Raw genomic sequence first — 27,584 nt, 5'->3', positions numbered from 1 at the left:
GGAATAATAATTTATCATTATTATTCTGATTCATATGGTGATATTCTAATGAAGTTTTTCAGGGTAAAGATGGGATTTCACTATGGAGAAATTTAGATTGCCATTACAATACATGCAACTGATGGCAGAAAGAGTACAGAATTAAGAGCAGTCCCATACTTTGGGACCCTCTGTTTAAAAATGTATAGGAATAATGCAGGATCATGGGATATTAAATTTAAATTTTTAAAAAAGATGGCTTTTATATTCCACAAAAAACTGTTAGCTCTTGAGAAAAAAGGCTTTGGTAAACTAAGAAAGAGTCCACAGGACAAGCAGTGGAGGAGGAAAACTCTCTCAAATCACTGAAAATTACTTTGCTACTGATCTGATATGCCAATTGAAAATAAAAATTAGTATAACTAATACTTCCAAATGGAGTTGTAAGAAACAGCAAGGCTAGTTATAAAACAAAAAAATACCCCATTTTTTTTGGCCAACACAAGGACAATGTTCTTTATGGTGTCCGTAGGTATCACAAGAGAATTGTTTCCTTCCAGGTACTCCTGGGGTGAAGTCAGCCGGAGATGCGCACACACTTCCACTTCTTTAACAAAATGCTTCTTTCCCTCTCTGTGAAGGCGAAGGAACTTGATTGTATTCTTGCCATATTCACAGTTGAGGACTTCAATGTCATTGATCTGCAAAGAAAACGTGGCAGTGGTAAGGAAATGCAGGGGAAGCCCGAGTGAAGCTATTGTGAAACAATGTCAATGAAACGTAAACAGTGCTTATGGCCTTTATTTTTGTAGTTGCCTGTGGTAATGAGAAAATTTTCATTATAAATTGCAGAGTCCTGATGGGAAGAAAAAGTGCTTTAGGAGATTATTATTACTATTATATTAGTAGCAGCTGTGATAAAATTTTAAAATTTTCTGGGGGACAGTTTATAGAAAGGAGTCACAGTGACCTAGTCTCTCATTTGTCATCTGTGAATTAGTCCTGACCTTCACTGAGTCTCTTCTCCTGAATAATTTGCCTATATTGCCCTATTATTTTTACCCTGTTTCTGTCAAACACACTCTATTTACACACCTCTTACAGTGCTGGAGAGGCTGTACTAGCAAGGTGACAAAATTCTGCAAAGGTTGTGAGGATTTCTGTTGTGCTAAAATATCCAGAGCTTATTGCACTAGACTGTCCATGGGGCTGAAATATCCCGTGCTCCATATCAACAACTTTTAATGCAAATCGGCCCCTTTTCATGTAGGCATCATGAGGAGAAAGAAAGATCATTTCCCACGCCAAAATATATAAAGTGAAGCTTTTTATGTGTGAGTTGCTAAAAGATTATCAGATGTGAAATTGCTCAATTCAGATATGTCTGTTCCAAAGAGAAATGCTAATGCACTTTTAAAATAGTGGGGGTAAAAGCGTTAGCTGATTGTCCGTCAATTGCTTTGGTAAGAGCGGAGATCAGAGAGGGGTCAATCCCAGGGCTGGCTGGAGCTCCCCAGCGCCGGAGCCTGCGCTCACTGCGAGGGCTGGGCGGAGAAGCAGAGCTGCAAAGGATGTTGTTTTACTTGTCTGAACACCAGGGGGGTTTTCAGATAGTTGTGAAAAATCTGTACGTCGGTCACGGAGCACTAAAACGAAAACACAAACGGTTTCAGTATCTGCAGGTTGGAGTTTTTTTTAAAGCGGAATACTATGAGTATTCTAAATAGTCAAAATATTGTTTTCTGTCAAAAGCATAACTTGTCACTGCCACTTCGCTGCCCAAAGAACTCGTATCAGTTTCCGGCGGCTCCCAGGAGCGCTTGTCCGTGGCGGGAGCGCGGCTGGCCGGGCCGTGCGGGGTGTGCTCCCCGCTCCGTGGGCAGGAGCTGCTGACAGCTAACGCAGCCCGACTTCTGCTTTTACAGCCGCTGGGGCTCGCCCTGCGCGGCCGGCGAACCAAAATGCCCGCGGCATCTGCCTGGTGCCAGCCTGCCGTGCTGCTGCTGCTCTCCTCCGTGCCCCTGTGGGCAGCTGGGATTTCCTGCAGGAACGAAGCGGGGCAGACGGTGGATTGGTGAGTAAACACCGAGCAGGGCAGAGAGGCTGGGTGAGTAAATAAGTAGAAGGAGATCAAACCGCGGGAAGTGGGTGGGTCACCGAGAGGCAATGCGAAGGGAGTCGCTGGTTCGGCGCTGTTGGCCCGTGAGTAGTGACTGAACACGGCGTTTGAAAAAACTCGGATAAATTATTGGAATCTGATTTCATTTCCCTGAACCAACCACCGTGCTGCATCATGACTAACTGCAGGATAATCAAATAATGACGGTTTTACGCGGCGTTCGCGTCTCCTGATCAAAGGGAGCCATAACGTGTGTTGGGTGCCAAGGCGCCGAGTGGGAAAGCGCCCGCTCGCCCTTGGGCCGGTGCCGAGCACCCTCCCTGATCTTATTCCCCTTCTCCGGCACGGAGGGGCAGCGGGGCTGAGCCCGGGCTGGCGGCAGCAGCCTGGCCAAGCCGCTGTGCCCGTGGCTGGGGCTGAAGTCGCTCCCTCCGCCACGGAGCCGCCCGGGCCATCCCAGCGCCAGCAGCGAGCCAGCTCCGGGGGCTAAACCATCCACTGGATCCGTGCGCTTTCAGGGTGACAAGACGCGAAGCACAGCTGCGTAACATCCAGCCCAGGTTTAAAAAGTGAAATGAGGGCTCTCATTTAAAAAGAGCACGTAAGGTTCCTGAAGATAAGTATCAACCAATTTCAAAAGAAAAATGTTTTTCTTGTTGACGATTAGTTTGGGTACAAGTTCTAAAGAAGTAGGTCCATCCCTTTCCTTGCACACGGAGTTGACTGCAGGGAAGGCAGGAGCTTTTCTTCTCGTCACAGGCAGGAGCACAAGGCAGGTTTAGCATCAAATGTGTGAGGGTCTATTCCACCCCTATGGCTTGCCACCTTTGCCAGGGCCCTTCTGGATAATGTACATTTTCCAGGAATCAGACTCTTAGTTGGTGCAGCTACCCAGGAACATAAAGGTATGAGATATTTCACTTCTCCTAAACTGGAATTATTCCTTGCAGAATGAGGATTTTTTGTGAAAAACAAACCAACACAAAAAAACAACCAAACATATATATATATATATAAACTGTCCATTTCTCAAATGAAGACAATTTTTACATTAAAGTTTTCTGAGAAATTCTTTGAAGGCTAGGGCTAGTGGTAATTCACCTGTGTGAATGCCAGTGACATTGGGCCTGTTCCAGGAGAAACCTGGGGGTCTACACAGGCAAATCCATGTTCTCTTTCACAAATTTAGCAGGTAGGACAGGGGGGTTTCCTATTCAATATGCCCTCATCAAAAGAAGAGAAACTTGTCTGTCTGCTGGGGTCATCCTGGTTTATTGAGAAGAAAGAGTCAGCCTTTGGATTCTGGCTTTGGTTGTGATGAAGCTGATGGAGAAGAAGAACTGAAAATGCTGAGAACCTCCTCTTAAACAAGAGATGTCAATGCCCTTTCAAACAAACAGCACTGCATTATTTTCAGTTAGCAAGAGGTTTATGTGGGTTCCTGCTGGCAGTGGTTTCACCCTGCAGTATTACATAATTACTCAGTATTCACTCACCCTTTAATTTGCCACTGGACCAGAGGAATCACTTGCTTTATCTGACCTGATCCCATCTGTGCTCCCCAGCTGGGCTGGCAGCTCCTCCCTACACACAGTACCTGGGTGGGCAGACGTCTCCTGTGTTTTCATTTCCCTTGGGATCTCATCCCACAATCCTCACTGCACCTCCCACAGGGGCTCCAGGGCACATGGCCACAGGATCAGCTCTCTGGGCAGAGTCCTTGCTTTATTCATCTAGACTCACTGTATTCTGTGGGAAGCCTTCCATGCAAATAAAAGCCAGAACTATGCTTTCTGAGAAATGTTGAGTCAAGGACTGAAGCAACCATGCATATTGTTTGTTTGGGCTTTTTTTAAGGGGATGGGGAGGAAGGGAAGAAGTAAAGATGTGATTCTTGCTTGTAAATCATGTTCAGTCCCAAGTAAACAATGTGATAATGCTAATCTGGTCTAAGCAGATTTGCTTTTTATTGGTTCTCAGGAAAATAACTTCTACTTTGCTTCCCAAATGCTTAAGTTCTTGAGAAATTTCCTGTGCACAAATAGCAATAAGGATTTTATACAACTTTAATTGGTAATACACTCATCTGGCTTTCTGGAAAGAGACAAAACATGTATGCAGTGGGAATTGGCAGGCAATTTCCTGACAGCTCACTGACTACCATTTCATAAATGTATCTGCTAAGGTGGATTTGTCAGATGCAAGGCTGTAAACACTTCCAGAGCATAAATCTTTCAGTAGGTTTCAAAGTAGTTTGGAAAGGCTTAATCTACTAATTCCTGGATCAGCTCTCACTACTGTAACTACTGCTATTCCTCTCCAAATCTTAATTTCAAATCTTTATTTCAAACAAAGGGATTTTAGTGACTCCTGGTGCATGTGTAGGCACAGACCACTCTCCCCAGCCTAATTATATAAATCACTTTCTTCTCTATGATCTGTCATCAGAAATTATTTCTCCTGAGATACTTTAGGGAGATCAGTCAGTGGCAATGCAGGTGGATTCCCAGTACCACCATTAATGTGTGTTTTTTTGGTTTTTTTCTGCCTGTACATGTACATGTACATTTCCCATGGATTAAATATTCTCTAACAAGATGTTTTCCTGCCACTTCTTACCTGTGTTTGGAGATGTCTTTTGTGACCAACTTGAGCCTGTAAGTCTACTGGGCAAGGTTTAATCCTCCTGAGATACTGGAGGGATTAAGCACAGACTGCATTTCTGTTAAATAGTATAGATTGAAAATAATGCCACTCAGTCCTTACTGTTGACATTAATAGCAAATTACTCAATTACAGCCCTTAGAGAAAGTGGCTGAATTAATTACATTGTGATTAATCCCATGGATTTGTGCAGTGGGAAAACTTGTTTACTTTATCAGGAGCCTTAGTATGAACTGAGCCATTTACTGAAAATATTGAGTACTATACAATTATGAAGAGATTTGTATTCCTGGCTAATGGCTTGAAAATTTCCAGTCTGCAACAGTTCATCAGGGTGCAAGCCTGTCATGAAAAGTAGGATTGGGACCACATTGTATCATTTTGTTTTAAACCTATTTTGTGATTAATATAATACATTTTAAATTTAAATATCTAATTTTAGCTATTTCATATAAAGCCATATTTATATAATATATAGCTTGTTCTGGGGGAATATAAGACTGGGTTTGGGACCTGAGGTTCTTTACCAGAACCAGGAGCAATAGGAATTTCATGGACTCAACCAAAGCTACCTCAAATTCTTCAGGGATAACAACAGCAGTCTGGCCAACAGGAGTTTGGTGCTGGATCAGGCTCCCTTGCTTGCTGAAAAGCAGAACTAATTTGTCTGGAGCAGGGACTGTGCTGCCAAACTGCAGCTGGTTCCTGGGCTGGGTCATTGCTTTGAGGCTGAGATGTCCACGCTGCTCCCTCTCCAGCCCAGGCATCCCTGGATTCACCCTCCTCAGGGAAGGAGATACTGATGCATGCATTCTAACAGGGTGGTGGAAAAAAACCAATTGCTCTTCACTGTTGCAGGTTCGCTCTTTACAAGCTGCCAAAACATGCCAAAGGACAGATTCCCATGCTGGGACTGGAATACCTGTACATGGATGCCCTGGCTCCCCAGTGGCAGCTTGGGAAATACCTCATCAACATGACACAGGGTGCTCTGGGACAAACACTGCAGCAGCTGTATGAAACCTATGAATCCAAGGCAAGTGACATTTGATTATTGTTAGTGTGGTTACTTGATACACCTTATGTGCAGATGACATGAAAGTACCCAAAACAGGGACTTAAGGCCAGGTCTGAGTGATAGATCTGCTAAAACACATAGAGGGGAGGAGCACCTTGACAGTTGGGCACATTACTTGCAGTTTTGCCTACAATTAGGGATAATCCTCAAATTGGTAATCTCTAGTCAAGCTTTTCATGTAGTTAGAGTATTGTCCACCAAAAATAGAGTGCTTATACATTCTCCCTTTGGCTTCTTTTCTGCAATTCATGTTGAGCAACATCTGAAGTTGTGAATTCAAACCAAGGTCAGTGGTAATTGTTACAGACACTTGTTCTAAGCCATCCTATGTGCATGTGTTTCATACTGTGACTCAAATCAAATCTGGGTTTCCATCGTCCCCTTGAAATCACTGTGACTGCTCCAGCAGTGATATGCTGCTTGTTGACCTTCTTATTTGCTCCCACACTGAGACACCTCACTTACATTTGTGTGAAGTGATTGTACAATATCACAAGATCTCCCTATAATTATTTTTCCCCATCTATGTAGTATTGTTGGGAGTCTGGGTGTGTCTGTGCATTTCTCCTGTGGCTTTGTGGTAGGGTGCAATCAATTTGTGTGTAGAAGAGACGACCAGAAGTCACTCAAATGTTGGCAGCCTGGAAAACTGTCCTATCCCAGGTGTTGCTGTAGCTGTAATAAATTGTTTACAAACTCGTATTACATTGGGAGGGAAGGCATGTCCCAACTCCTTTGAAGCTCTCTATTCAGGGAAATAAGGTGTGGCTGTATGCAAATATTTTGCAAAAAAAGCTTCAATTGCTTGCCCTTCAAAAGAACAGTTGTCATGTCTATTTTTACTCAGCAAATATTTTTACCAGATCTCATTGCTAAATCAGAGAGAGGCCCAGAAAACAGAGTGGAACCTCTTTGCAAGCAAGTGCCCACTAAACCCCTGTAAACTGGCTTAGCAAGCATATTCAACCCTTGGGAAAGGGCTGCTGCAGTGACTGAGAGCACTTCCACTTCATGTCAGCTGAGACCCTAATGCTGAGTCTTCAGGTTTATTTTACTGTAATGTCTGTGGAGACTGTGCAGCTGAAGTGGCAGCAGGATTAGGTTTGTGATGTTCACACAGAGGAATCCCGAATTCTTTCTTTTGTTCCCAGCAGATGTTTGCTTAAATACTTTCCTTTTACTGAATGTCATATTTCAGAAATGTGTGTTTCCTTGCAGAGGAACACCACTGCATATGCAATATACAACGATGAGATCCCTGAATCAGACTCCAAAGGATCAAAATGTGGACACACCAAAGGTACAGGGAGAGTCCCAAATAATATTTTTATTTTTCTCAAGTTGTTGATAGCATCTACATATCTGTCTGTTTGTCTATCTGCATATCTAAAATTCCTGCCTAAAGCAAAACTGAAGAGTGATTTGCATGGTGTGTGGTTTTTGTGTGTGGTTACCTATGCTGCAGCTTCAATTTTGGTTTTGCTACACCCGTGCTGGTTGAAGGATCTTGGGGCTTATGGACTCTTTATTTTAAGAATTGAAACTAATACAAATCCTTTTAGCACCATCCTGTGCCTGATGGCAAAGCAGTACAAGATGTGAAGAGATAGATACACTCAACAGAAACCCCTCCAAACTTTCTGGGACAAGAAACTGCTGCCAAGATCATGGAAGCACTGTAGGATGAAGTTACAGAAAATGGAGACTTTAAATAAGTGTAAACTTCAGTGGAGTTTAAATGTTCCCCTGAGGAAGCAGATGGGTTTACCCAGCCTGATGTAGAAGTGAGCCCATTTTTCAGGGCTGTGTTTCCAGGCTGCAGCAATGGGCACAGCTCAGGAGCCATGAACCACCCTGGAGGGGAGAAGCACAGCCTGTCTCTGCTGCTTCCCCATGGGGGACACTGTGGTCTGGGGAAGAACACATGCTATTGATGGAATGTTTCCCCTTATCCAGTGAATATTTGAAGTGAAGAAAGATGAACAATGGAGAGAGGGTCACAACCACTAAATTGTCAGAACTCTTGAAGACAAAATTTGAGCAGAGGAAGGGGGTGTGAGAGGACTTTTTTCAAATAAAACATGATGACAGTTTGAGCTATGCAGAAAAGAACTGATGCAATTTTAATACAATATTAGTATCTCCTATGGTCTATTAATCTACTCTACAACAGCTTGCTGTAGACATTAACACATTGAAATGTGGTTTCTGCAGCAGCAAAACCAAAGTATTAGGGCACAGTTCTATCATCTCAGTGTTTTTTCCTCCTTAATTAATTTCCAGTAACTTTTATTTTGGCAGGATTTCTGCTGTTGGATAAATCACAAGGCTTCTGGGTGATTCACAGTGTGCCCCTGTTCCCTCCCAGCCCTGAGCATGGTTATGGGTATCCATCTTCTGGGGAGTCCTTTGGACAGACAGCCATCTGTATAACCTTCAAATACGATCAGTTCACAGAAATAGGTATGAACAGCTTCTCCCTAAGAAACTTTGTCCCACCACACCTCTCTGACTGCTTTCCATGAGGTTTCACCTCAAAAATTCCTTGTCCTTGAACTTTTTTTGTGATGTTGGGAAACCAAGAGGGGCCCGGAAAGAGCATTCTTGGCTTCAGTTGCATTTATCCAATGATTTCCTGTGTGAATCTGGGAAATTCACTCTTCCACTCTGTTTTCATCTCCCTGTGGGGGTCTGTTAGGATAATAATAGTCACAAGTGCATATCAAGAGTAAACACAATCCATGCAAACAAAATTCTTTGGAAATACAAAGTAGGATGATTAATAAATTTTAACAGTAATTGCTCAGTCAGCAACAGTCATCTACAGCTCTAAAAATGTAAGGCAGCCACTGCTTGAACTGGAGTAGTAGCCTTGACTCATCAGAAATATGAGGGATGGATTAAATAGCACCTTGAATTTTCCCAGGTATTTCTTTGCTGCAAAAGTTGCCAATACTAAATATTTAAAAAACCCAAAACCCAACAAAATGTAGCTGCAAGATTCAGAACTATCTGGCAGTGATAACTGGTACTGGAATCCTGAAAAGGGATATTGAAAGACATTACAAGAAGTCCTCAACTCTTTGCACACTGTTTTTTCACTCTTCTCTCAGTTACAAACCTCAAACCATATTTCTGAAAGACACATGCTGTGCAAATTGCCAGACTGGCCACACCCCAGAGCTATCTAACCCAGGTTCCTGTTGTGGAAACACATCTTTGCATGTGTTTAGCAGAAGAGGACAAAAAAATATGAGGTGCATTATGCTAGTGCTTTTCCTGCCTCATCCTCCCAACTTCTGCTAATCTGTGGTTCAGGGATTTCCTGAGCCAGAAAGACTGGAATGTTTCTGATGGACTGGTCTTCCATGAGCTTACCTAATGAGCCCATTTGCTCCCTTGCTGTTTGTGCTATTCATGGCTAGGACTTCTACAGTTGAGCTGTGCAGTGTTCAGAAAAGGAGATTTCTTCTGCAGGTTCAATCCAGCTGCTGAAAGTCAAGTTCTGTTCTCCCTAAAACCAAACTAGACCCTTTGGCAGCTCCTCTGTTTGCATTTGGCTTGGCAGCTGTAACTGACTGGAAACTTGTCCTGTAAATGCAGACAGATTTGGATTTACAAGTGATGTCTAAGTGCTCTGTGGGTGCAGAGAGGCTTGAAGATGAGCATGGGTGGAAGTGGCAGTGGACCAAGAACACCAATTAACAGTTCTGCTGGAAATGATGAGGTGTAAGTGGGAAGCCTGAGAATACTCTCACAGCCAGTCTTTGTGCTGCAGGCCCAGTCAGAATACAAAGCAATACACAAATTCTTGGTTGCTAAAATAAGATACTTTGACACTTAATCTTCACAACCTGTCTCCTGGATGAGTTAAGAAGGATTTAGGTTTTCTGTCCAAAACAGAACTTTGCTTTCTGAATTGCTTTTCTTTAACCCAGTTTAATCCTGGATGTGTTCATTTCTGTGGCTTTTTCTCAGACCAACAGATGCTGAGTTATAATCCAGGAATCTACAGCTGTTCCATCCCTGACATCTTCCAAGCTGATCTCCCAAATCTCCAGAAGCTCTGTGCAAAGTCTAGGCTGCCCTCAGTCCCCTTGCACCATCTCTCCAAGCTCCAGTCAGCTGGTGGGGAAACCTTTCTCCACTTTGCAAAGTCACACTTGTTCATAGATGGTAAGAGAACCTTTTGCTCTGTCCACATTCTCAATTAATTCTGAAAATATGAATTAATAAATTATTTTAAATTCATATTCTCTCTGATGGGGGGAAAAAGAAGTTCAGCTTCAGAAATAAATGTAATAGGGCAAGGTGTGCTGTCCCATCCTAATGTTCTCTCAGCCCCACAAAACAGAAAGCTGTCTGGTCTATCCTAAGGTATTCAACAGTTAGATTTTCAAGAAAATTATGTTCCATTATTCAACAGTAACAACAAAGAAGAAATAGGGGTTTTGAGCCATCTGGGTGTTTTTGTTATGAAGAAGGCTTCCAAATTTTTGTCCTTTCCCTTTTTTCATGCTGTTTGTTTGTAACAGGTTCAATAGAAGGAGAAAAAGTAGAAATAAACTTGAAGATTATGCTTTTCAGTCTGTTCCTAAATGAAGGAACATGAAACACTGATTGCCCTCACCCTGTGTTGTTCCATAGATATCTATGTGGCCTGGATGGCTCAGGAGCTGAAGACTGATTTGTTGGCTGAATCCTGGCAGCGTTCTGGTGAAAAGCTTTACTCAAATTGCTCTCTTGACTACCACGTCTACAACATCAACATAATAGGGCTGCCATTGAACTCCACCTTTCATTCCATTAATGATCATTCCAAATGGGCTGTTTCAAGGAAATATGAAGATCAGTGGGCATGCATTGGGGACTTGAACCGTGCAGCTGAGCAAGCTTGGAGAAGTGGTGGGTTCATCTGCACCCAGAACGAACAGATCTACAAAGCCTTCAGGCATTTGATAATCCACTATGAAAGCTGCACTTCTGCTCCCAGAGAGCTATAACCAACCCTTTCTGCCAACCAGCACAGCCTTTTGTACATGGAACTGTAGGAAATGTCTCCTTTGATCTGTATTTTCACTCTGACAAGCAACCCTGTGAGTTTGGGATGTGCTGGGCTGTCCCCTGGTTAGCTGTGGGTGTGCAGGTGAAGGTAGCTGCTGTCCTGTGGTGGGGTGTGCTGGCCCTGCTCTGCTCCCCTGGCTCCTCTCACCCTCCCACTGGGATGGGATGGGGGGGATTCCACCAAAGCACATCCCTGTGCACACCCTGCATGGGCATCCCTTGGCACTTCAGGAGTGGGGCTGGATGTGGGACAGGAGGGACAACAGAAACTGTCTCATGAGCTGGGCAGGACTGGGCAGGTAGCATGGGATAAGTACCCCCAAATACTTCAAAACTGCTCTGGATTTCTGGCACTGTTAAGATAAATCACAGCATTTCTGCTCAGCTTGGGCTGAATCTCTAAAAGAGCTGAAGAAAATTAGATCCAAACAGGGAGATGAGTAGATCTGAGGACAGTTAGGCCTCATTTTTATGTGATTACTTCTTAGAGAATTAATGAACTTTAAATAATCTTTAAATTATCTGTAACCAATAGCTTGGGAATATTTCTAGTGCTTTTATTAATGTACAGCAATTCTATAAACAAATAAACATTTCCAAAATATGAACAAGCAAAATAAAGAGTAAAAATGGTCTGTTTACATTTTTGGTTATTTACAATGTTTTATAGCTGCCAAAGGAACAATGGAGACAATTAAGAAAAAATATTAATATAAGAATAAATTTGAAGAAAGATGTTATTTTACCTACATTTTCACATTACAGGAAATGTGGCTGTTAATTTTCAGTATCTCCAGGCTCAGGCTTAGGACCTTGGTCTTGCTATTAAGACAAAGCTGATTTGAAAAATCCCAATACACTCTTGTGTTCATATTTCAAAAGTGTATCTAATATGTTCCTAAATATATTTATATGTTTCTATCTCTTTTTTTTCCCCCTGAATTGCTAATATAAACTCCAGTCTGAAGATCTGGCTGCCCCACTGATATTTCTGTTTTGCTGTGTTCATAGTCCCTACCACTGATTTCCTACAGAAGTAGGTATAAAGAAATGCCCCACAACCACAAGAAATTGCCAAAGATTTCCTTTTAGCCCTGAACAATCAGCCAAACAACGAAGAGTACAAAGCTTCAAAAGAATTAATTTTAGAAAACATTTGTGCATATTTCTTGAAGAGATAGGAATAGTGTATGTGGCCTGCATAATGAAGGGAATTGTACAGGAATAGCTTTCATAATAGCCAGTCTGGATTGAAGGTAGCTCATAGTTTGAGTCTCATGGCTCAGTGAAAATAGTTTTGTTGCTCAGATATCCTGCAAGAAATTTTTCATTTTGTTTTCTCTGCATATCACCCAATAACATTCAATAAATAATTTGTTTGATAATGTTCTTTCCCTGATGCCTGTCAAATTGTTTTACATATTTACTTCTTGTTTTGCTAGCTGTGGTCAAGCAACACCTTTTGTGGCAGTGAAAATTGCCAGTGACACAGAGCACTGTGCCATGGGTATCACTCAGATAAGCCAAGACAAAATTAAATTCTCTTACCTATCTTTTCATGGCAGACACTAACCTAACCTGCCTGTCTGAGCTCTTGTATCTTGCCCACAGCTTTGTGCAAGCAGAACTTCAGTTTACAGGACTGGCAAGAAATCCTGTGCTGGAGACAGTGCTGGCAAGCTCACTGTGTGTCAGAGAGCACCTGCATCTGTGGCACAACCTGTATTTCTTGTAGGATTTTCAAATACTCAGCCACAGCATGTGGGTCACAGGGTTCAACAGCACAGTCTCTGTCCCACTGGTTGTCACACAGTGCTGCCAGCCTCGCGCTCCCCAGGCCAGAAGTTACCAGTGCATCACTTGAAATAAGTGCTGATTGCTGTTCTTAATTATTTGGTCAATTAATAGTTGTCATAAAGTTTTACAAGACTACTTAAACATTCCTCTTTCATTATGCCCAAGACTGGTTGCCTCCATTTTAGCTGTAACTGAGGAGCATAAAGAGCGGTGGGAGCATGCAGAGAAACATCTGCACCTCAGCAGCCTGGCTCTGCACACACTCATTTCAGTGGTGTAGCAATGAAAAGGCTGCAGATCTGGTTCTCATTTTTTGACTGTAAACAGCTTTAATTCAGTTTTGCTTTTGTTGTGTAACTTCTGTATTTGCATATCCTGGCATTTCTGGTGCACGTTATGAAACATGGGCAGACTCTTGGTTTCCCAAAAGGGACTAGTAATCAACATAGAGATTTTTGAAGGGTTTGTAATGCTAAGGCTTTCTTTGAAAATGCAAGACCATAAGCCACTTACTCAACCTCATGTGCCCTCATAGCATGCCCTGTGTAAAATGTTTACTTTATGCAATATATATATATATATATATATATAAAATTCTTTTAAAAAATCTAAAATATGCTGTTCTATTTCAAGATGCCAAGCACTCAAGAAATGTCTGCCTGTCCCAGTGATTCTGTGCTGCCTCTGCTCTGCTCTGTGACCTTTCTGACTTGACAGACTGATTTCTGCAAAAGGGGGACATGTAGTGTGGCCCCTCTGCAGTGTGAGGAGCATCTGCTCAGCAAAGTGACCCTGCAGAAAGGCCCAAACACTGGACCTTGGCATAGAGAAGGAGAAAGCTTCTGTCTTGTGTGGACACCTGGAGTCTCCTCTCAGCATGCAGGTTTGGCTATTCTGACCCTTGGGCTCTCTCCTAGTTAGACTAAATGAGAACATTTATTATACATGAAAACTGTTTGCCGAGGGAGTAGGAGAGGCCAAAAGCAAACATTATTAATCCACTAAACATTACTGTACTGCAGCCAAGATTGTAACAAACACAGCAGCAGGGATGGTTGTTTGGTATAAATGCCTTGTAATCATTTCCACAAGCTGAGGCTCGGTCCCAGCACGCCTGACACGCTCACGGGGTGCAGGAAATGCAGACACAGCCTCTCCAAATCCAACCCCCCACACCAGGGTGTCTCCTGCCCTCCCCAGAGCAAGGGCAGGACTCTGCCTCCATGGCACTGCTCAAAAAACCTGGCGGGTTCTTCTGTAAACCCCTGTATCCCTGAGGATGCTTCCCTAATGCTGCTAGTTGTCTGTCAGTAGGGCAGTGGTTTGCTGTGTTAGAACAGTGCAATTTTACACAAAGTTAGTGCAAAAGGTCAAAGGATTAGACATTGAAGAAAAGCTAAAAATATTTTTAAAAAAACTTGAAGGTTTAAACATTTAAACTGTGTGGAGTTTAATTCTGGCTGGGCAATTACAGCAGGTAGAGGCATGGCAGCCTGAGCCCACTTCACAGGGCAGCCTTTGTGGCAGAATTGTTTCTGGTGTCTCCACAGCAACTGAACATACCCTGAGCTCTCATGATGGGAGTGATGAGCAATGTATTGGAGAATTTCCCAAGGGCTCTGGGGCTCCATGCCAGCTGCCTGCCAGCAAGTCAAAGGAAGCTTTGGGAGCAATTTCTCTGAGCTGGGAACCTTCTTCAAGGCATGCTAACATAGCCCAGTGCTTTGTCTGTCACAGGGGTCTGCAGGGATGCTTGTGACTAATGAAATGCTGACTAACATCATTGTGAGAAGTCTTTTTAATTTATCAAAGCATCCTTGGCATTATTAGCATAGCACGTAATTATCCACAGAGAAACTTACACCCATATGTTAACGCCCATAAATTACTGTGCAGATTTCTTTTATACCTTTATTTTCAGTTTCTGGGAAGGATACAACACTGGGTACTTAATATAGTAATTGCTTCAGAACATGTAAGCTGCTCATGCCTGCAGTAAAATGTTCAGGAGGCAGAGTGGTGCTGGCAGCGTCATCTGAAAGCTCAGGAAGCCAAAGCCTAACTGTGCTCAGAGTGTGATGCAAGACTATGATGCACCTCTTTAATTTCACAAGAGATTTCTTAAAAAGACAGAAATTAAAAAATGAGAGTGGCTATGAACAAATTTGTGTTAGGCTAAGTGTGAGAAAAAAACACTTTGTAGTAGGGAAAACATTCTTTATAGTAAAAGGCAGAGAGCCTGATCTGAAATCCCAAGCTAGGACAGCAATATTGGTGTGTTCTAGACATCCTGATACCCTGAGTCGCTAGCCATATGTGTCACACATCTGACACTGTTTCATTTAGACTGGTGATACCAGATTATAGATCTAATCTTCTGGATTTTCTTATAATCCTCACAATTTTGGCAGGAATGCAGTGAAAGAAGTTGTGTTTGAACCAAGAAATCAGTTGCAGCACTTTCAGATCTTGGATTCAGACAGCATAATAAAACTTTTTAATGCAGACCCATTGTATGCTCATCTTTAAATTATTTATCCCAGTACTGAGAGTATGCTATTCTATGCATGTATAAAATGTTCATTTTTCTAAAACTGTAAACTACAAACCATTAGGACTTGAAAAATATATTTTGCTTTTTATAAAGAGCTGTGTTATACTTTTACTCAAGTTTTAGTAAGTCCTTTTGATTTTATTTTTTTTTCATTTGTGTTTGCTTGACATTTCTACACAAGGTATCTGCTGACTATTCTGGTTCTCTGTAAGAGGGATAAAAGTAAGGAACATTTCTTCCCTCCTTTGATCACTTTGCAGCCTGGGAACTGCAAACTGATTTTCAAATATTCAAAGCTTACAGGAGCATAGTATTTAATGCTGCATGCTGAAGTGCTGGCAATTGCTACAAGTGGTTCACTGTAGTACAGTAGTTATCAGCATTGCCTCACTTATTAATCATAGAAATGTTGCATGCAAATTAGCCAGAGTTGTGCCTCATAATACAGTAATTCAAACATCTCTCTTCACATGTATCAATGCCTGCAAATGTATCACATGACAGCACTGCTCAGTTTCTCCATTGCATTCCAAAACCTGCCTCACTAAAAGCTGTGTCACTTTGTGTTTTCTTTTTGTTGCTTACTTATGACTTTCTAAAGAGTGAGAGTGTTTAGCTCCAGGGCACTTTTGTGTCTGTCATTTTTCAGGATTCTTTTTTAGGTTAATGTTCTGTCAGCCAAATTCCAATATTCTTCTTGCTATAGCTCTGTTTAAAAATGCATTTTTGTACCAGTAGGAACATGGTAAGCACCATTGTCCTCCACATCAGCACAGTTTCAGCAGCTATTCTCTTTCCTGATCTGAAAGCTGATCTATTTCATATCCTGACCTTGTAAATCCTAGGCACTGTGCAAGGAAAATCTTATCTTTCAATCTCTTGCTTTCTAACTATTTCAATTTTTTTTTTTTTTTTTTTTTTTTTTAGGAAAGTCAAGGTGAGAAGGAAGGAACTGAAAATTTTGCACAGAACATTTTGCAAAGGAAGAAACACTTCACAGCAGATAGGGGCAATTTGTGCAGTTGTATTCCCAGACACTCACCAACCTGCCAAAAGATGGGAAGACACAGAGAAAAGAGAGCAAAAATAGTTTGCAGGAGAAAGGAAGAAGAGAGAGCAAGACAACTGAAGGTAAGCAAGAGAGGGGAAACAAGGGAAGAGCAGAAGGAACATTATAATGGTCAACATCAAGGCAGTCAGAGGCCTTGAGTGTGGTGACAGAAAAACTTCTGGAGTTAGCTGTGCAAAAATCCAGTTAACAGGATGTTTCATTTGCTATGATAGTTATCTAACATTTACCCATTTTACAGATACAGTCTCCATAGGCTACACCACAGAGATAAAAGCAAAAGGCATAAACTGAAGTGACTTAGCTAAGTGGTAAAAAAACACAGCTCAAACCAACACCCAAGAAAGTCATTACCTCTGTTTCCAAACCTACAAGAGGTGGAGTAAGGTAAAGTCAAATGCATTAAACAGGTAAAAGTAGGATGGAGAAATGCATGAGCTAGGCTAACCAGTTTGAACCATACATATTTGAACAACATGCTAAACCATTTTTTAAAAATAAGGAAGCTACTACTAAAGTTTAAAGCCTATGTACAAATACAATAAAAACAAGAGATGCAAAATATTCACAAGAATAACTGTAGCTGGTGACACTAAAGTGAGCTGCATTCATTCTTGTAGCATTGAGAGTACTGCAGGCAAAAAGAAGTAAATACAAATACAAAAGAGAGCAAAAAGAACATACATAGGGATTAGCCAACTGATACCTTTAACACTTTGCTTCTGGGATCATCATCATTATGGGTATTTTGTACAACACATGGCCTTTTATTGTCAGGCTAAAAATCAAGCTTGCTTAGAAACCTCCCCAGTTTTATATTTTTTTCAGTTTCATCTCAGATCCTACTTTGCTCTCCTGCACTAAACTAACCATCATTGGTCTAATACAATAGTTTCTCACAGCACTGAGTCAAAATCAGCAGTTATTCCTGAGTATTACTTACAGTCACTTGGCTCATGGTGGCTGCTTTTTCACCTCCTGGTCTCGGATCCCACAGAGGAATAATGGCAGTATAGAAGCTGAAGCCCTATAAAAAGTGTCATCTTAATATCAGAGGAGGAGCTAGGCATAAGGGATTGGCTTCACAAATGTAAATATTTCATAATTAATTTAGCAACGTGGCTTTTCTTTTCCCCTCAGGCAAAAGCTTTAATAAAGGAATAGGTCTGCTGCAACAAAGGAAACAACAGCAAAAAACAGACACAAGGACACATCCTAACCCCATTAATATCAGAGGGAATTTGCCTTCATCTTCAGTGGGAACAGAACTTCAAAGACACAGGAATCACCCATAAGACCTGAAGAATAAAATCTGCACCTTCTACAGTCTCTGACACAAACTGTGTTTGGGGGTGAGGGTGGTCCCAACACAGGGAACATGTCCCCAGCAAGAGCTGCATGACCTTGGGCTGGCCATGGCCTTGTCTCTGGCACTGGCAGGGTGGTGTGAGGACAGACCTCATGCCTTGACAGGAGAACCTCTCTGAGTCACATGAGCTGGGCACAGGTGAACCTCCTGTCTCTCTTTCTTCATGGCTGTGCTTTCAGTGCCCAAAGCAGGAAGAAGTGATACCCCCACCTCTACAGGTCCATTTTTTTACATCTCAATAGCTTAGGATGTTCTTTCAAAGCCTGTCTCTGGCAGAATGAAAACTCTGTCTCCTCAGTCCTGATTTGTGTTGTTAGAACTAAGGAAGATGAGTGGTGTGGATATAAAGAATTGTTTTTTCTCTAGGAAGATTTAAGATCTCACTTAAAGACTAAGAACATATTTTAGGTGGAAGCAGCCTTATAAATGCTGGGAATGTAGGAAAATCGGGATGAGGGAACTCATTCCTGGGCATTTCTGCAGGTCTTGTTTTGGTACTTGCACCATACAGCAAATAGAAATTCAAAGAACAGAGGTGCTAACAGCAGAATTAGTTTTCCTGTCCTTGCTTTGGATAACTTTGTGCTTCATCCATTCCTGGGAATGCATAATATGGCATGGTATCAAGTCACTGGATGAAAATTCATATAATGTACAGCCTGGAGAAGGTGCTACATTCTTGATAGGTTTTTTTGCTCCTCATAGTCCTATTTTAGCTCTGTGAGAAAAAGTGCCCCTCTGTCCTTCATTATTTACTGGTCACCAAATTAAGTCTGACAACATGGACTCTTTCAAATAGACCAGATTCCAAGGAACAGTAAGAAAACATTCCATGGGAGTGTGTACCCTAACTACGGCCTCTCCAGTGATTTATAATTATATTTCATATATTTATATTTCATATATTTCATATGTTTCCTATGGTGTCTGCACCCCCAGACCATTGCAGCCATATCAGGAAAGCAATGGTAAGCACCTTCAGAAAACCCCTTTAAAAGGGCTGTGTTTAATATGTTTGTATATCTGTTTTATACAGCAGTGATTTTCCATTGCTGGGTGTAAAGAGTTCCACAGACAACCTTTAATAAAAGCCACAAATATGACTACAAAATACAAGTTCATGCATGTTTTCCATACATTACATTTCTTAAGGAATTTCTTAAGCCTCTCCTGAAAAACTGTAAGAATATTTCAAAATTTTACAAGTCAGACCCATATTGTATGTCAAAACATGAAGCTGGTGTTATTTTAAAAGAGGAGCACTAGTCAGGACCCTGCAGGTACAGAGAACTTGGGATTTCAATACTTTTTTTGTAATAAAATGTATTTCTTTAATGCTAACTTCCTCTGGGTTTCAGTGCTCTCATTGTTGACAACCAGCACGTATATAATCAATCTGAGAAAGGAGGAGTAGAGCATGTGGTTTGGCTGCTTTGAAAATCATATAATAATGCTATTTGAGTCTGTGGGTTTAGCTTGGTAGTCCAACTGAAATGACTGCCAGCTAGACAGATTGTACAGGAAAGGTGAAACACTGCATTTCAGATAAGAAACTAATCTGTATTTCATGGTCCCCATCTTCTCTGGGAATATGAACCCAGTGCTTTGTGGGACCAGTGACACTCCTAAACATAATACTGCTGAGCACAACTGGTCTGATTGGCTTAGTTAGATCCGTGTGGTAAAGGCAAAGTGAAACTGAGCAGCTTTGTGGCCCTTACCACTTTTACCATAAACAAGGTGTCTTTCCTAAGCAAGGGAAGTTTCAAGGGCTCATTTGAAGTGTTTACTTTAAATGTAGTACTGCATAAAGTATTACAATAAGATGAACGAAGTAAAAATTAGAAGAGCCAAACTCTAAACAAATTTATGAGTGCTCTGTACAAATTAATACATATTTGTGCAAAGTATGCAGGAGAAGAGAAATATGTTTCCTCTAAAAGGATGTAGGTGTGGCTATTGCAGTGTACCAAGGAGATTAAAAAAAATTCTGTTGTGCTGTGTTTGAAGTAATAATTAGAGTCTCACATCAAGTTTGAATGATAACTATTACTTTCTTCACACAGATTTTCTAAACTTGAGAGACCAGTTTTTAAAAGCTCTCTAGCAAAGCTATTATCTCACCAGCATTACTTTGTCAGAAGAAGTAAAAGGTTCATCAGAAGCACTGAGGGTGAGTCTGGATTTTTCGGTATCTTCTCAGGAATTGCCCTCAAAAATGAATGTCAGCCTTTCTGACAATAATCTTTCACAAATACAGCTGAAAATTATGCACTTGGCAAATTCTCAACAACCTTGGAAATTGGACCTAATGCATTCAAAAGCACAAGCCTTTAAAGTGTTTCTCACTTAGACAGCTAGCCAATAGTTTCAATTAGAATACATGCTTTTGTTCTTAAAAAAAGATTGGCATTTTAGGCAGTGGCTGTTAAAAGTTCTTGGAAAAGCAAGAAGTACTTAAAGGCCAGAGGGTTAAGGAAGCTAGCAGGAGCTTAACTGGCACCAAAACATGGCACAACAATAAAAGTGAAGAAAGTTATCTTCTGCAGCTTGCTTTTTGAAATGAGAAAAATGGAAACAATTTATGAATGCAAACAGGAAAGGAACATCACCTTTCAAGGAGTTTTGAACTGCAGAGTTGTGGAGTGCCTGCTTCTTCCTAAAACAGGACAATACCTAGAAACTCAGCCAGTAGGTGAGTGCATTACTCTGACATCTCACCTGAAGCAGCAGAGGTACCCCTTTTAATTTCTGCCAACAGGCTTGAAAGAAGTGAGAGATCTTGAGCCCAAAGGAAAGGAAACTACAGTGTCCCCCAAAGGATGGAGTGCTTCCTGATGAGAAGGTGCTAAGGACATGCTGCTCTCCATGCAAAGCTGAAGGGGTGCCCAGAGTAGCAACAGCATGTTGTGGTGGATGTGGTGAATCCTTGTCAGGGTAGGTGGCTGTTCCCGGGGCTACTGAGCTAAACAAAAGCTGAAAGAACAAGGGAGAACAAAACTTTTTTAAAATATCAGCCTCAGCCTGGATAAAAACTTGGAAAATTATACATTTGGTTGTTAAAAAGAAACCACCTGGAATGACATGCTAAAAATCCTCAACAAAGACCTGTTAAGAGACTGCTCTGAGCAGTATATTTAATTAAGCTTCAAAAAAGCTATAACAGAATTTGTTCTTGATGAATAACTTGTGTGCAGGATCTAGAGCAGTTTTGCTGGGATCTCCAGCAATGCCATCACTCCATCTGTAAATGATTTTGAGGTTGGCATCATATCAACAGTATCAACCCTGCAGGTTGTGTAACCAGCTAATGATGCAACACCTAAGGATGAAGGTGGAGGTGCTGGTAGGATGACAAAGTCCCACCACACATGTACAGTAAGAACCAACTGAGATTACATGAGGCTGCATCAAACACGAAACATTAAAAAATGCTGTTCATGAAAAACACAGACCCAACTAAACTCAGTTTATATAAACGATCTAATTAACAGATTAGAAAGCCTGATATGACCTGTGTGATCTTGTAGTTTGTCTTCTGGAGAGCAGATTTTCCTGAACTTATCCCTGTGGGAACTAGATTGTATCATCTTAAGGGGAACACATATATCTTGATATAAATATTAAGAGAAATTTTACCATAATTCTTGGTAACCCTCTCAATGGTTAATTATGGGTAACTATAAATTAAGATTGCAGGTCTTGCATCTTTGTGTCCCTGAGCTAAGGCATGGATTTTTAAATGAATATTTATGCCATAGAATGGTAAATAAAGGGCCCCCATTAACTTCCTCTTTGATAAACTAAGTATGTGGAACTCCTTGAGCCCCACATTAGAAGGAGAGTATCCTTTAATTATGTCTCATCCCTATTCTATTAAATTTGTCTAATTTTTCATCACTCGTTTGAATTTAGGACCCAGATCCCAAACAACATTCCACCTTTCCTTGCATCGGTATCAGGTACAGATGAAATATAAACCTCTTTATCCTTTCTCAATGTTTTCTTACTTGGGCAGTCAAGAGTTACTTTCCATATTCTGGTCACCATGTCAGAGAAGCAGCAATTGTGATCTGATAGAATTCCTTTTCAGTGACTTTGCTTCCCAGCAGAGGACTTCCTGTGATATTTACTGGGCACTTGTTCTTGCTGGAATATATATTCTGCTTCTTTATTCGTACAAGGCAAAAATGCTTTCAAGTGACTTTGTAGAAGAATAAGGTTCAAAGGGATGTATCAGAGGTTACTACAAACTATTTGTGAAGAAGTAGACTGAGGACAAGACAGATCTCCTGAGTCCCATACTGGCACTACAGTACTGCACATTTCCATGTGAGGTTGAATGACAGAGGCCATGGCCAGATGCATTGCCAGCTGATGGATACAATCCTGAGATCAGATTGAATTCTGCTATTTCTTTCCAGATATATCTAAAAGTCATTTGGTGAAATAAAAAATCAGGGTTTGAACCACTGAGCCTAACTCTCTCCTGCCAAAGGTAACCATGCCATGCCTTCTCTTTAATAAATAACACCATGCAAGCTGAGGAAATAAACTGTTTTTCCAAAGGGGAGGAAATACAGACAAAGGAAATTTTTTTTCAGCTAATTCTTCCTTGTCAATTTGTGTGTAACTTTTACTGAAATGTGCTTTAAATTCTGTCCTCTGTCTCCTACTGCAGAGAACAGAAATTGTCTCCAGAATCAATCTGTGTTGGGTAAAGCATCAAACTTGTTGAACTATGCAGACCAAGCAGAAGAGATCCTGCGATAAAAGGTCCAGTGTAAGACCAGATTTCATGATGAGTTTCATTTCCTTGTTCAGTCAAACCCTGTGCACCAGGATTGGCTCTGACCAGCTTCCACTGTAAATGATACAAAAGAAGCTGAAATCTAGGCCACAGCTAGAAATAATTCTTAGGAAGCTCTCTGGATTTCCTGGAGGGCAAGGTGTGGCTTTGCATGTGGGAGGTAAACGCCAGTGTTTCTCTGTTACTGGTAATTATGTGCAGCTTGAGTTTCAGTAATAAGAGCTACATATGCATGATGGAATAAAAGAGTTTATCTGACACTGGGATTACATGTTACGAGGTAAATGTACATTGCTTACATTGCTTGTTCTTCATTATTTTGTGATTAGCACTTTTGAATGTCCAAAAGCGTGCTCATATTTTATCAACACATAAGAAAAAATGCAGTTACTGAGAGTTCCTAATATAAAAGAGAAAGAAATCTTGTAAATCTTAATATTAGCCCACCAGTTCATCTAACATTTTGGAGCTGCTTCTTGCACTAACATTTGTTTTTATTAGCTTCAGTAGTTTTGCATTTGATGTTTTTTATTGTTTATGATCACTGCCAAATACAGAATATACTTTCCAGAAAGTTATCCTGACGTGAACACCCAACATTGAAATACCAGTCTTAAAAGATTCAATAAACCAATAAAGAAAGAAAATCTTATCAGGGGAAAGTGGCTTGGTAGCTTAAATTAAAGAGATATTGCAATCTAATGACTGTTCATCAAAATATAGGAATAAATACAATATAGAAAAAAGCTCCAACTTTAATGTAGGTAAAGTATAGCCTGTTAAATTATTTTAAAAGTCCATTCATTGCAGTGTCTAACCCCATATAATATGAATATTATGCCAGAGATTCTAAAATTCTTATAAAACATCTGAAAGGGGTTTGTTTGGTTCTTTTTTACTTCATTTTGAGGTTTCCTAGCATCATAGATTTTCAGGCCAGAAGAAAGAACCACAAGTCTCCAGCCTGACCCTTTCATGGTACAGGTGATAATTAGATGAGGGAAATAATCCACCACCTTGGTTTAAAGATTTCATGTGAAAAAGAATATTTCACAAGCCTATCAATTTTTTTTTTCCCACGGTTTAGTTAATCCAAGCCATTTTCTGTTTGTTTTTGTTTTGTTTTTTAATCAAAAAATACCTCTTGACTCAATTTTCAAACATTGCATCTTTCAAAAGATTTATCTGCTAAACTTAAGATTTCTACAATTATTCTTTTTATTTATGTAATTCCAGGTGAGTTAGTTCTTCCCTGATTCATTGATGGGCTAAAGAGATGAAGCTTTTAAAGTCACTTCATTGAAAAGGGTTTCTAGATCCTAAAGCAACCACATAGTTCTGCTTAACCAGTTTCTCAGTTTTTGTCTCCATGTCAGGGCAAGACCTACTGTTCCACCAACAAAATCCCTATTGCTACAGTGCTCCCACATCCATTCACAAGGGTGGCATTTCTGTGTGCCCCTAACTCATTTCTGTATCACTTCTTTTCATGATGCAGCCCTCCTTCAGGTAACTACATTGCATTTTTCTTTCCTAGCAGTATTAGCCTGCACTTAACTATACTAAAATGCACATTGTTCAAGTTAGCTCACCTTACTAAAGATTCTGGACTAATTTCTTATCATGTATCACTTTACAACTTTTGTTTCTTATACAAGCATGATCTTACAAATTTGTAAAATAACTACTATCTGTCACTAGCTATTTATAAATACTTCTCTCTTACTAATAATGCCAAGTAAAAAATGATCCGGACTATTTTTCTCAAAATGTAAAGTATATACTAAGAGCCAAGTGTAATATAGCCAGACACAGAAATGTACTAAAATCGAGGAATATTTAAGCAATATTTTGCTTATTCTCAATAAAATGTGCTTTGATACCATGGAGTTTAGAGCAATCTTCAAGGGGAAGGGAACAATAGATTCACTTGACACCTTTACTTTGTAACAAAATACTTCCCTTATTTCTATAGCAACAAATTATGTTGTGATAATTTTGAACAAGAAGAAAATTCTTCTCTATTTGTGGACAAACTGCATGTGCAAAATGAGCAAAATTATTGGCTATACCAAGTTCTATCTATTTAAGCAAATTATTCCACTACCGCACAAATATGCCTTGATATAAAATAACAGGAATTTAATTTTAAAAAATGAAAACACAAGGTAGCATATTCTGAAAAATATCTGCCTAGAAATTAGTCATACTCTAATCTTGGATAAACTCCTTCCTCCATACATGAAGGAGTGTTTTTTTAAGGCAGCCCAAGCTATGTATAATTGCACCAGCAGAAAGATACAAGCATCACTTTCTACAAAAAGAACCACACCTCCCAAGAAACACAAGTTTTTCTACATACCCACAAAGGTTGATGAAATGCTGCCATTGACTATCTTCCCTTTTGCATCACAATTCTTCAGAAAAGGGTAGGGAGCTCCAAAGGCAGCACAATGAATTCAGCAAAATTCAGCAAAAAGGGATGGAAACAGTAGATGATTCTTCAGTACTTTGCCATGGGTAACTATTGGATAAACTTCTCAAAAAGCCTAAATGTGTCAAAATCCAATTTTATTGTCCATAGAATTTCTGTTTGGGGAAGTATTCCAGTTTTCTACACTGGGCACTTGAAACTTTAGCAACCTCCATTATATTTTTTCCCCAGCTAATATACAATTAATGCATTATCTGGTAGTTACAATCTATTAACCAGAAGTGCTGACACACTTGTAGTAAATCAAATAGCCAGTATTAGCCAGGCTGATCTGTCCAGATTAAGATAATGGCCAGCTATGCCATCTTGATAAGTCCTGTAGGAAGAAATTATTATAATATTGGTTATAATCACATGTTTACTATTGTGTTGATATCCGTACATAAAGTAATTTTTAAAAACTCAAATGAACTGAACACTGGACACTCATATGAGCAGACTGTGGAATTTCCATAATTTCTGAATAATGCATTTTCAAGGTTTTTTGCAAGAATTCCTTATAAAATACCTTCTTTTTAAAATCCTTTCCTTTGCTTAATTCTTCCTTAGATTATGTAAATCTTGCTCAGCCAGGCTTCCAAAAGCTCTACTTCTTTTTCTGTCTCACATACCCATAAACACACACACGTTCTGAGATGTTTGGCATAGACCATTTGGACACATCACTACTCTTTGCAGAGTGTTTCAGCAAGAAGGTTGCACTATGAGCTGCTGCAGCTTCTAGGAGAGCAGGAGGGGAGAGCAGGAGAGCTACAGGTCTGCCAGCCTCACCTCTGTCCCCAGGATGAGTCTGGAGCAAATGCTGCTGGAACACATTTCCTAGCACTTGAGGGACACACAAGTGACTGAGAACAGATGGTGCAATGCAGCTTTAGCAAGAGCAAACCTTTGATGGGAAGACTGGCTCAACAGAGGAGGAAGAGCAGCACTTGCTTTTTACCTTGACTTTAGGGAGACCTTCAGCATGGACTCCCACAGTGTCCATACAGTCAGATGGGTGAAATACAGAGTGGGAAAATGTACCAGGCAGATGGTGATGAGCTGGGCTGTGCAGTGAAATGAGTGCTGATCAGCAGTGCTAACTACAGGAGCAGGAGGCTGGTTACTGATGGTACTCCTCAGGGACCCACACAAAATTCTTAATGTCCTTTTTAATGGCATTCCCAGCATGTTCAGATGTGATACCTTTTGTGGGCAGGGGTGTCAATACTTGGGAAAATATAGCTACTATTCAGAAGGGTCTTCATTATTTTTTTTCTTTTACCATTGTTTGCTTTCCTAAACATAGGACTTTTTACACAAAAGCATGAAGATTGTAAAGAAACTTTAAAAAGCAAGAGCAATACAGAATGAAGAGCACTACAGAATGAAAACTGGAATCTGTTATCTAGAATGATCCTGAGCATGCAGACATTATTTGTGAATCTAATTGAATATAGTTTTGGTTTGAACACATGGTGATTCAAATTTTGTTATGACAGACTGGTTTAATTTTCCCATCTGTATAATGGACATCATGTCTTCTTTCCAATAAGCATCTAAATGTTTGTACATAGCTTAGGTACTGTAAAGAAGAACAACCCAGAAAAGCATATTAAAATAATATTTTTTGTTGTTGTGTTATGGGATGAGGGCAGGACATTGAGAGCATATAGTAAGATCTAGTGTTAATCCTGAAATATTAAATTATACCCAACTTTATCGGGTACATGATACCCATTTTATCCATTAGAGAGATTGCCCTGGGTGACTGAAAACACTGAAATTAAAATGCTGTAGACAAGATCCACTAAGGAATGCAAGCCTGTAAGTCTCAAACAGATGATCCTGAAAAACTACCCACACAGTTCCTGCATAGGCACCTGGTAATTTAATGTTGCTCCCCTATGAAATGCACATCTGGAGAAACAGCTCTGGGTATGCCTGAGTCTGGGAACAATGTGGAAAGAGCTAAGCAGTTCAGCATTTATTTTGTGCTTACACTTAGCTGGGTAAACAAGAGACAATTCTACAGTGGAGGCCCCAGATGGCTTGGGACAATAATGCATACCAAGCACCACTGGCTTAGGCTCTACACAAAGCACAATTACAGGCTTTCTCTCAGAAAATGATGGTATGGATGTCCATCTTTCATAGGATAGTATACTGTGGTGGGCCCATGCCCAAATCTTTCCTCAGATGAAGAGAGGTGGGCTCAAAGACAGATTCTCCTGCCACAGGAGCATCTCCCACCACTCTGACTATTCCACCCTGGTGAGAGCACATTGTCCATTCTTCACTGTGCAAAAAGAGAATCAGGCCAGGAGTGTAGAAGGAACCAGACTCTTCAGCTCAGAGATGAGAGTATACATAGAAAAACTGAAGCTGGTTACAATCCATTCCCTATAACTTGTTTTTTGTATAACTTTTAAAGTAAACTACAGGGAGAATACTGAGAGCTGGTCAGTATCATATCAGTCGAATCTTGTTTCCTTTCAGAAGGGGAGTGCCCCAGCCTAGCTATTTGATTCAGCATTTTCTGGATCTTACTCTACACACAGCAATAGCTTCAGCTGGAAGAATGATGACAAGTTCTCACCTCAGAAAA

General features: G+C 40.5%; 2 protein-coding genes across 2 annotated transcripts in view; one reads left to right on the top strand and one right to left on the bottom strand.

Annotated features, from left to right (window-relative positions):
• Positions 1-23,473, bottom strand: part of LOC306805818 (uricase-like) — a 29,671-nt gene extending 6,198 nt beyond the window's left edge. Inside the window, exons 1-3 of the mRNA XM_079314004.1 lie at positions 20,415-23,473; positions 17,268-17,351; positions 462-680 (exon numbers count right to left, since the gene is read on the bottom strand). Of these exons, the coding sequence (XP_079170130.1) occupies positions 462-680; positions 17,268-17,282 (234 nt within the window). The 5' untranslated portion in view covers positions 17,283-17,351; positions 20,415-23,473. The remainder of the gene's footprint in view (positions 1-461; positions 681-17,267; positions 17,352-20,414) is intronic.
• Positions 1,825-11,545, top strand: DNASE2B (deoxyribonuclease 2 beta). The gene is made up of 6 exons (XM_079314000.1): positions 1,825-2,053; positions 5,621-5,798; positions 7,059-7,140; positions 8,142-8,303; positions 9,819-10,016; positions 10,488-11,545. Exons 1-6 carry the CDS (start codon positions 1,941-1,943, stop codon positions 10,841-10,843), a joined length of 1,089 nt encoding a protein of 362 aa, XP_079170126.1. The 5' UTR covers positions 1,825-1,940; the 3' UTR covers positions 10,844-11,545.
• Positions 23,474-27,584: the final 4,111 nt, after the last annotated feature.

The sequence above is a fragment of the Erithacus rubecula genome (genome assembly GCF_903797595.1).
Source record: "Erithacus rubecula genome assembly, chromosome: 10".
Lineage (NCBI taxonomy): Eukaryota > Metazoa > Chordata > Aves > Passeriformes > Muscicapidae > Erithacus > Erithacus rubecula.
Note: the sequence above shows the minus strand (reverse complement) of the source record. Positions and strands in the feature narration are given on the sequence as shown.

Coding starts and splice junctions, on each gene's coding strand:
- DNASE2B (XM_079314000.1), top strand. CDS start 1,941: ATGCCCGCGGCATCTGCCTGGTGCCAGCCTGCCGTGCTGCTGCTGCTC. Junction 2,054..5,620: donor GCGGGGCAGACGGTGGATTG/GTGAGTAAACAC, acceptor TCACTGTTGCAG/GTTCGCTCTTTACAAGCTGC. Junction 10,017..10,487: donor GTCACACTTGTTCATAGATG/GTAAGAGAACCT, acceptor GTTGTTCCATAG/ATATCTATGTGGCCTGGATG.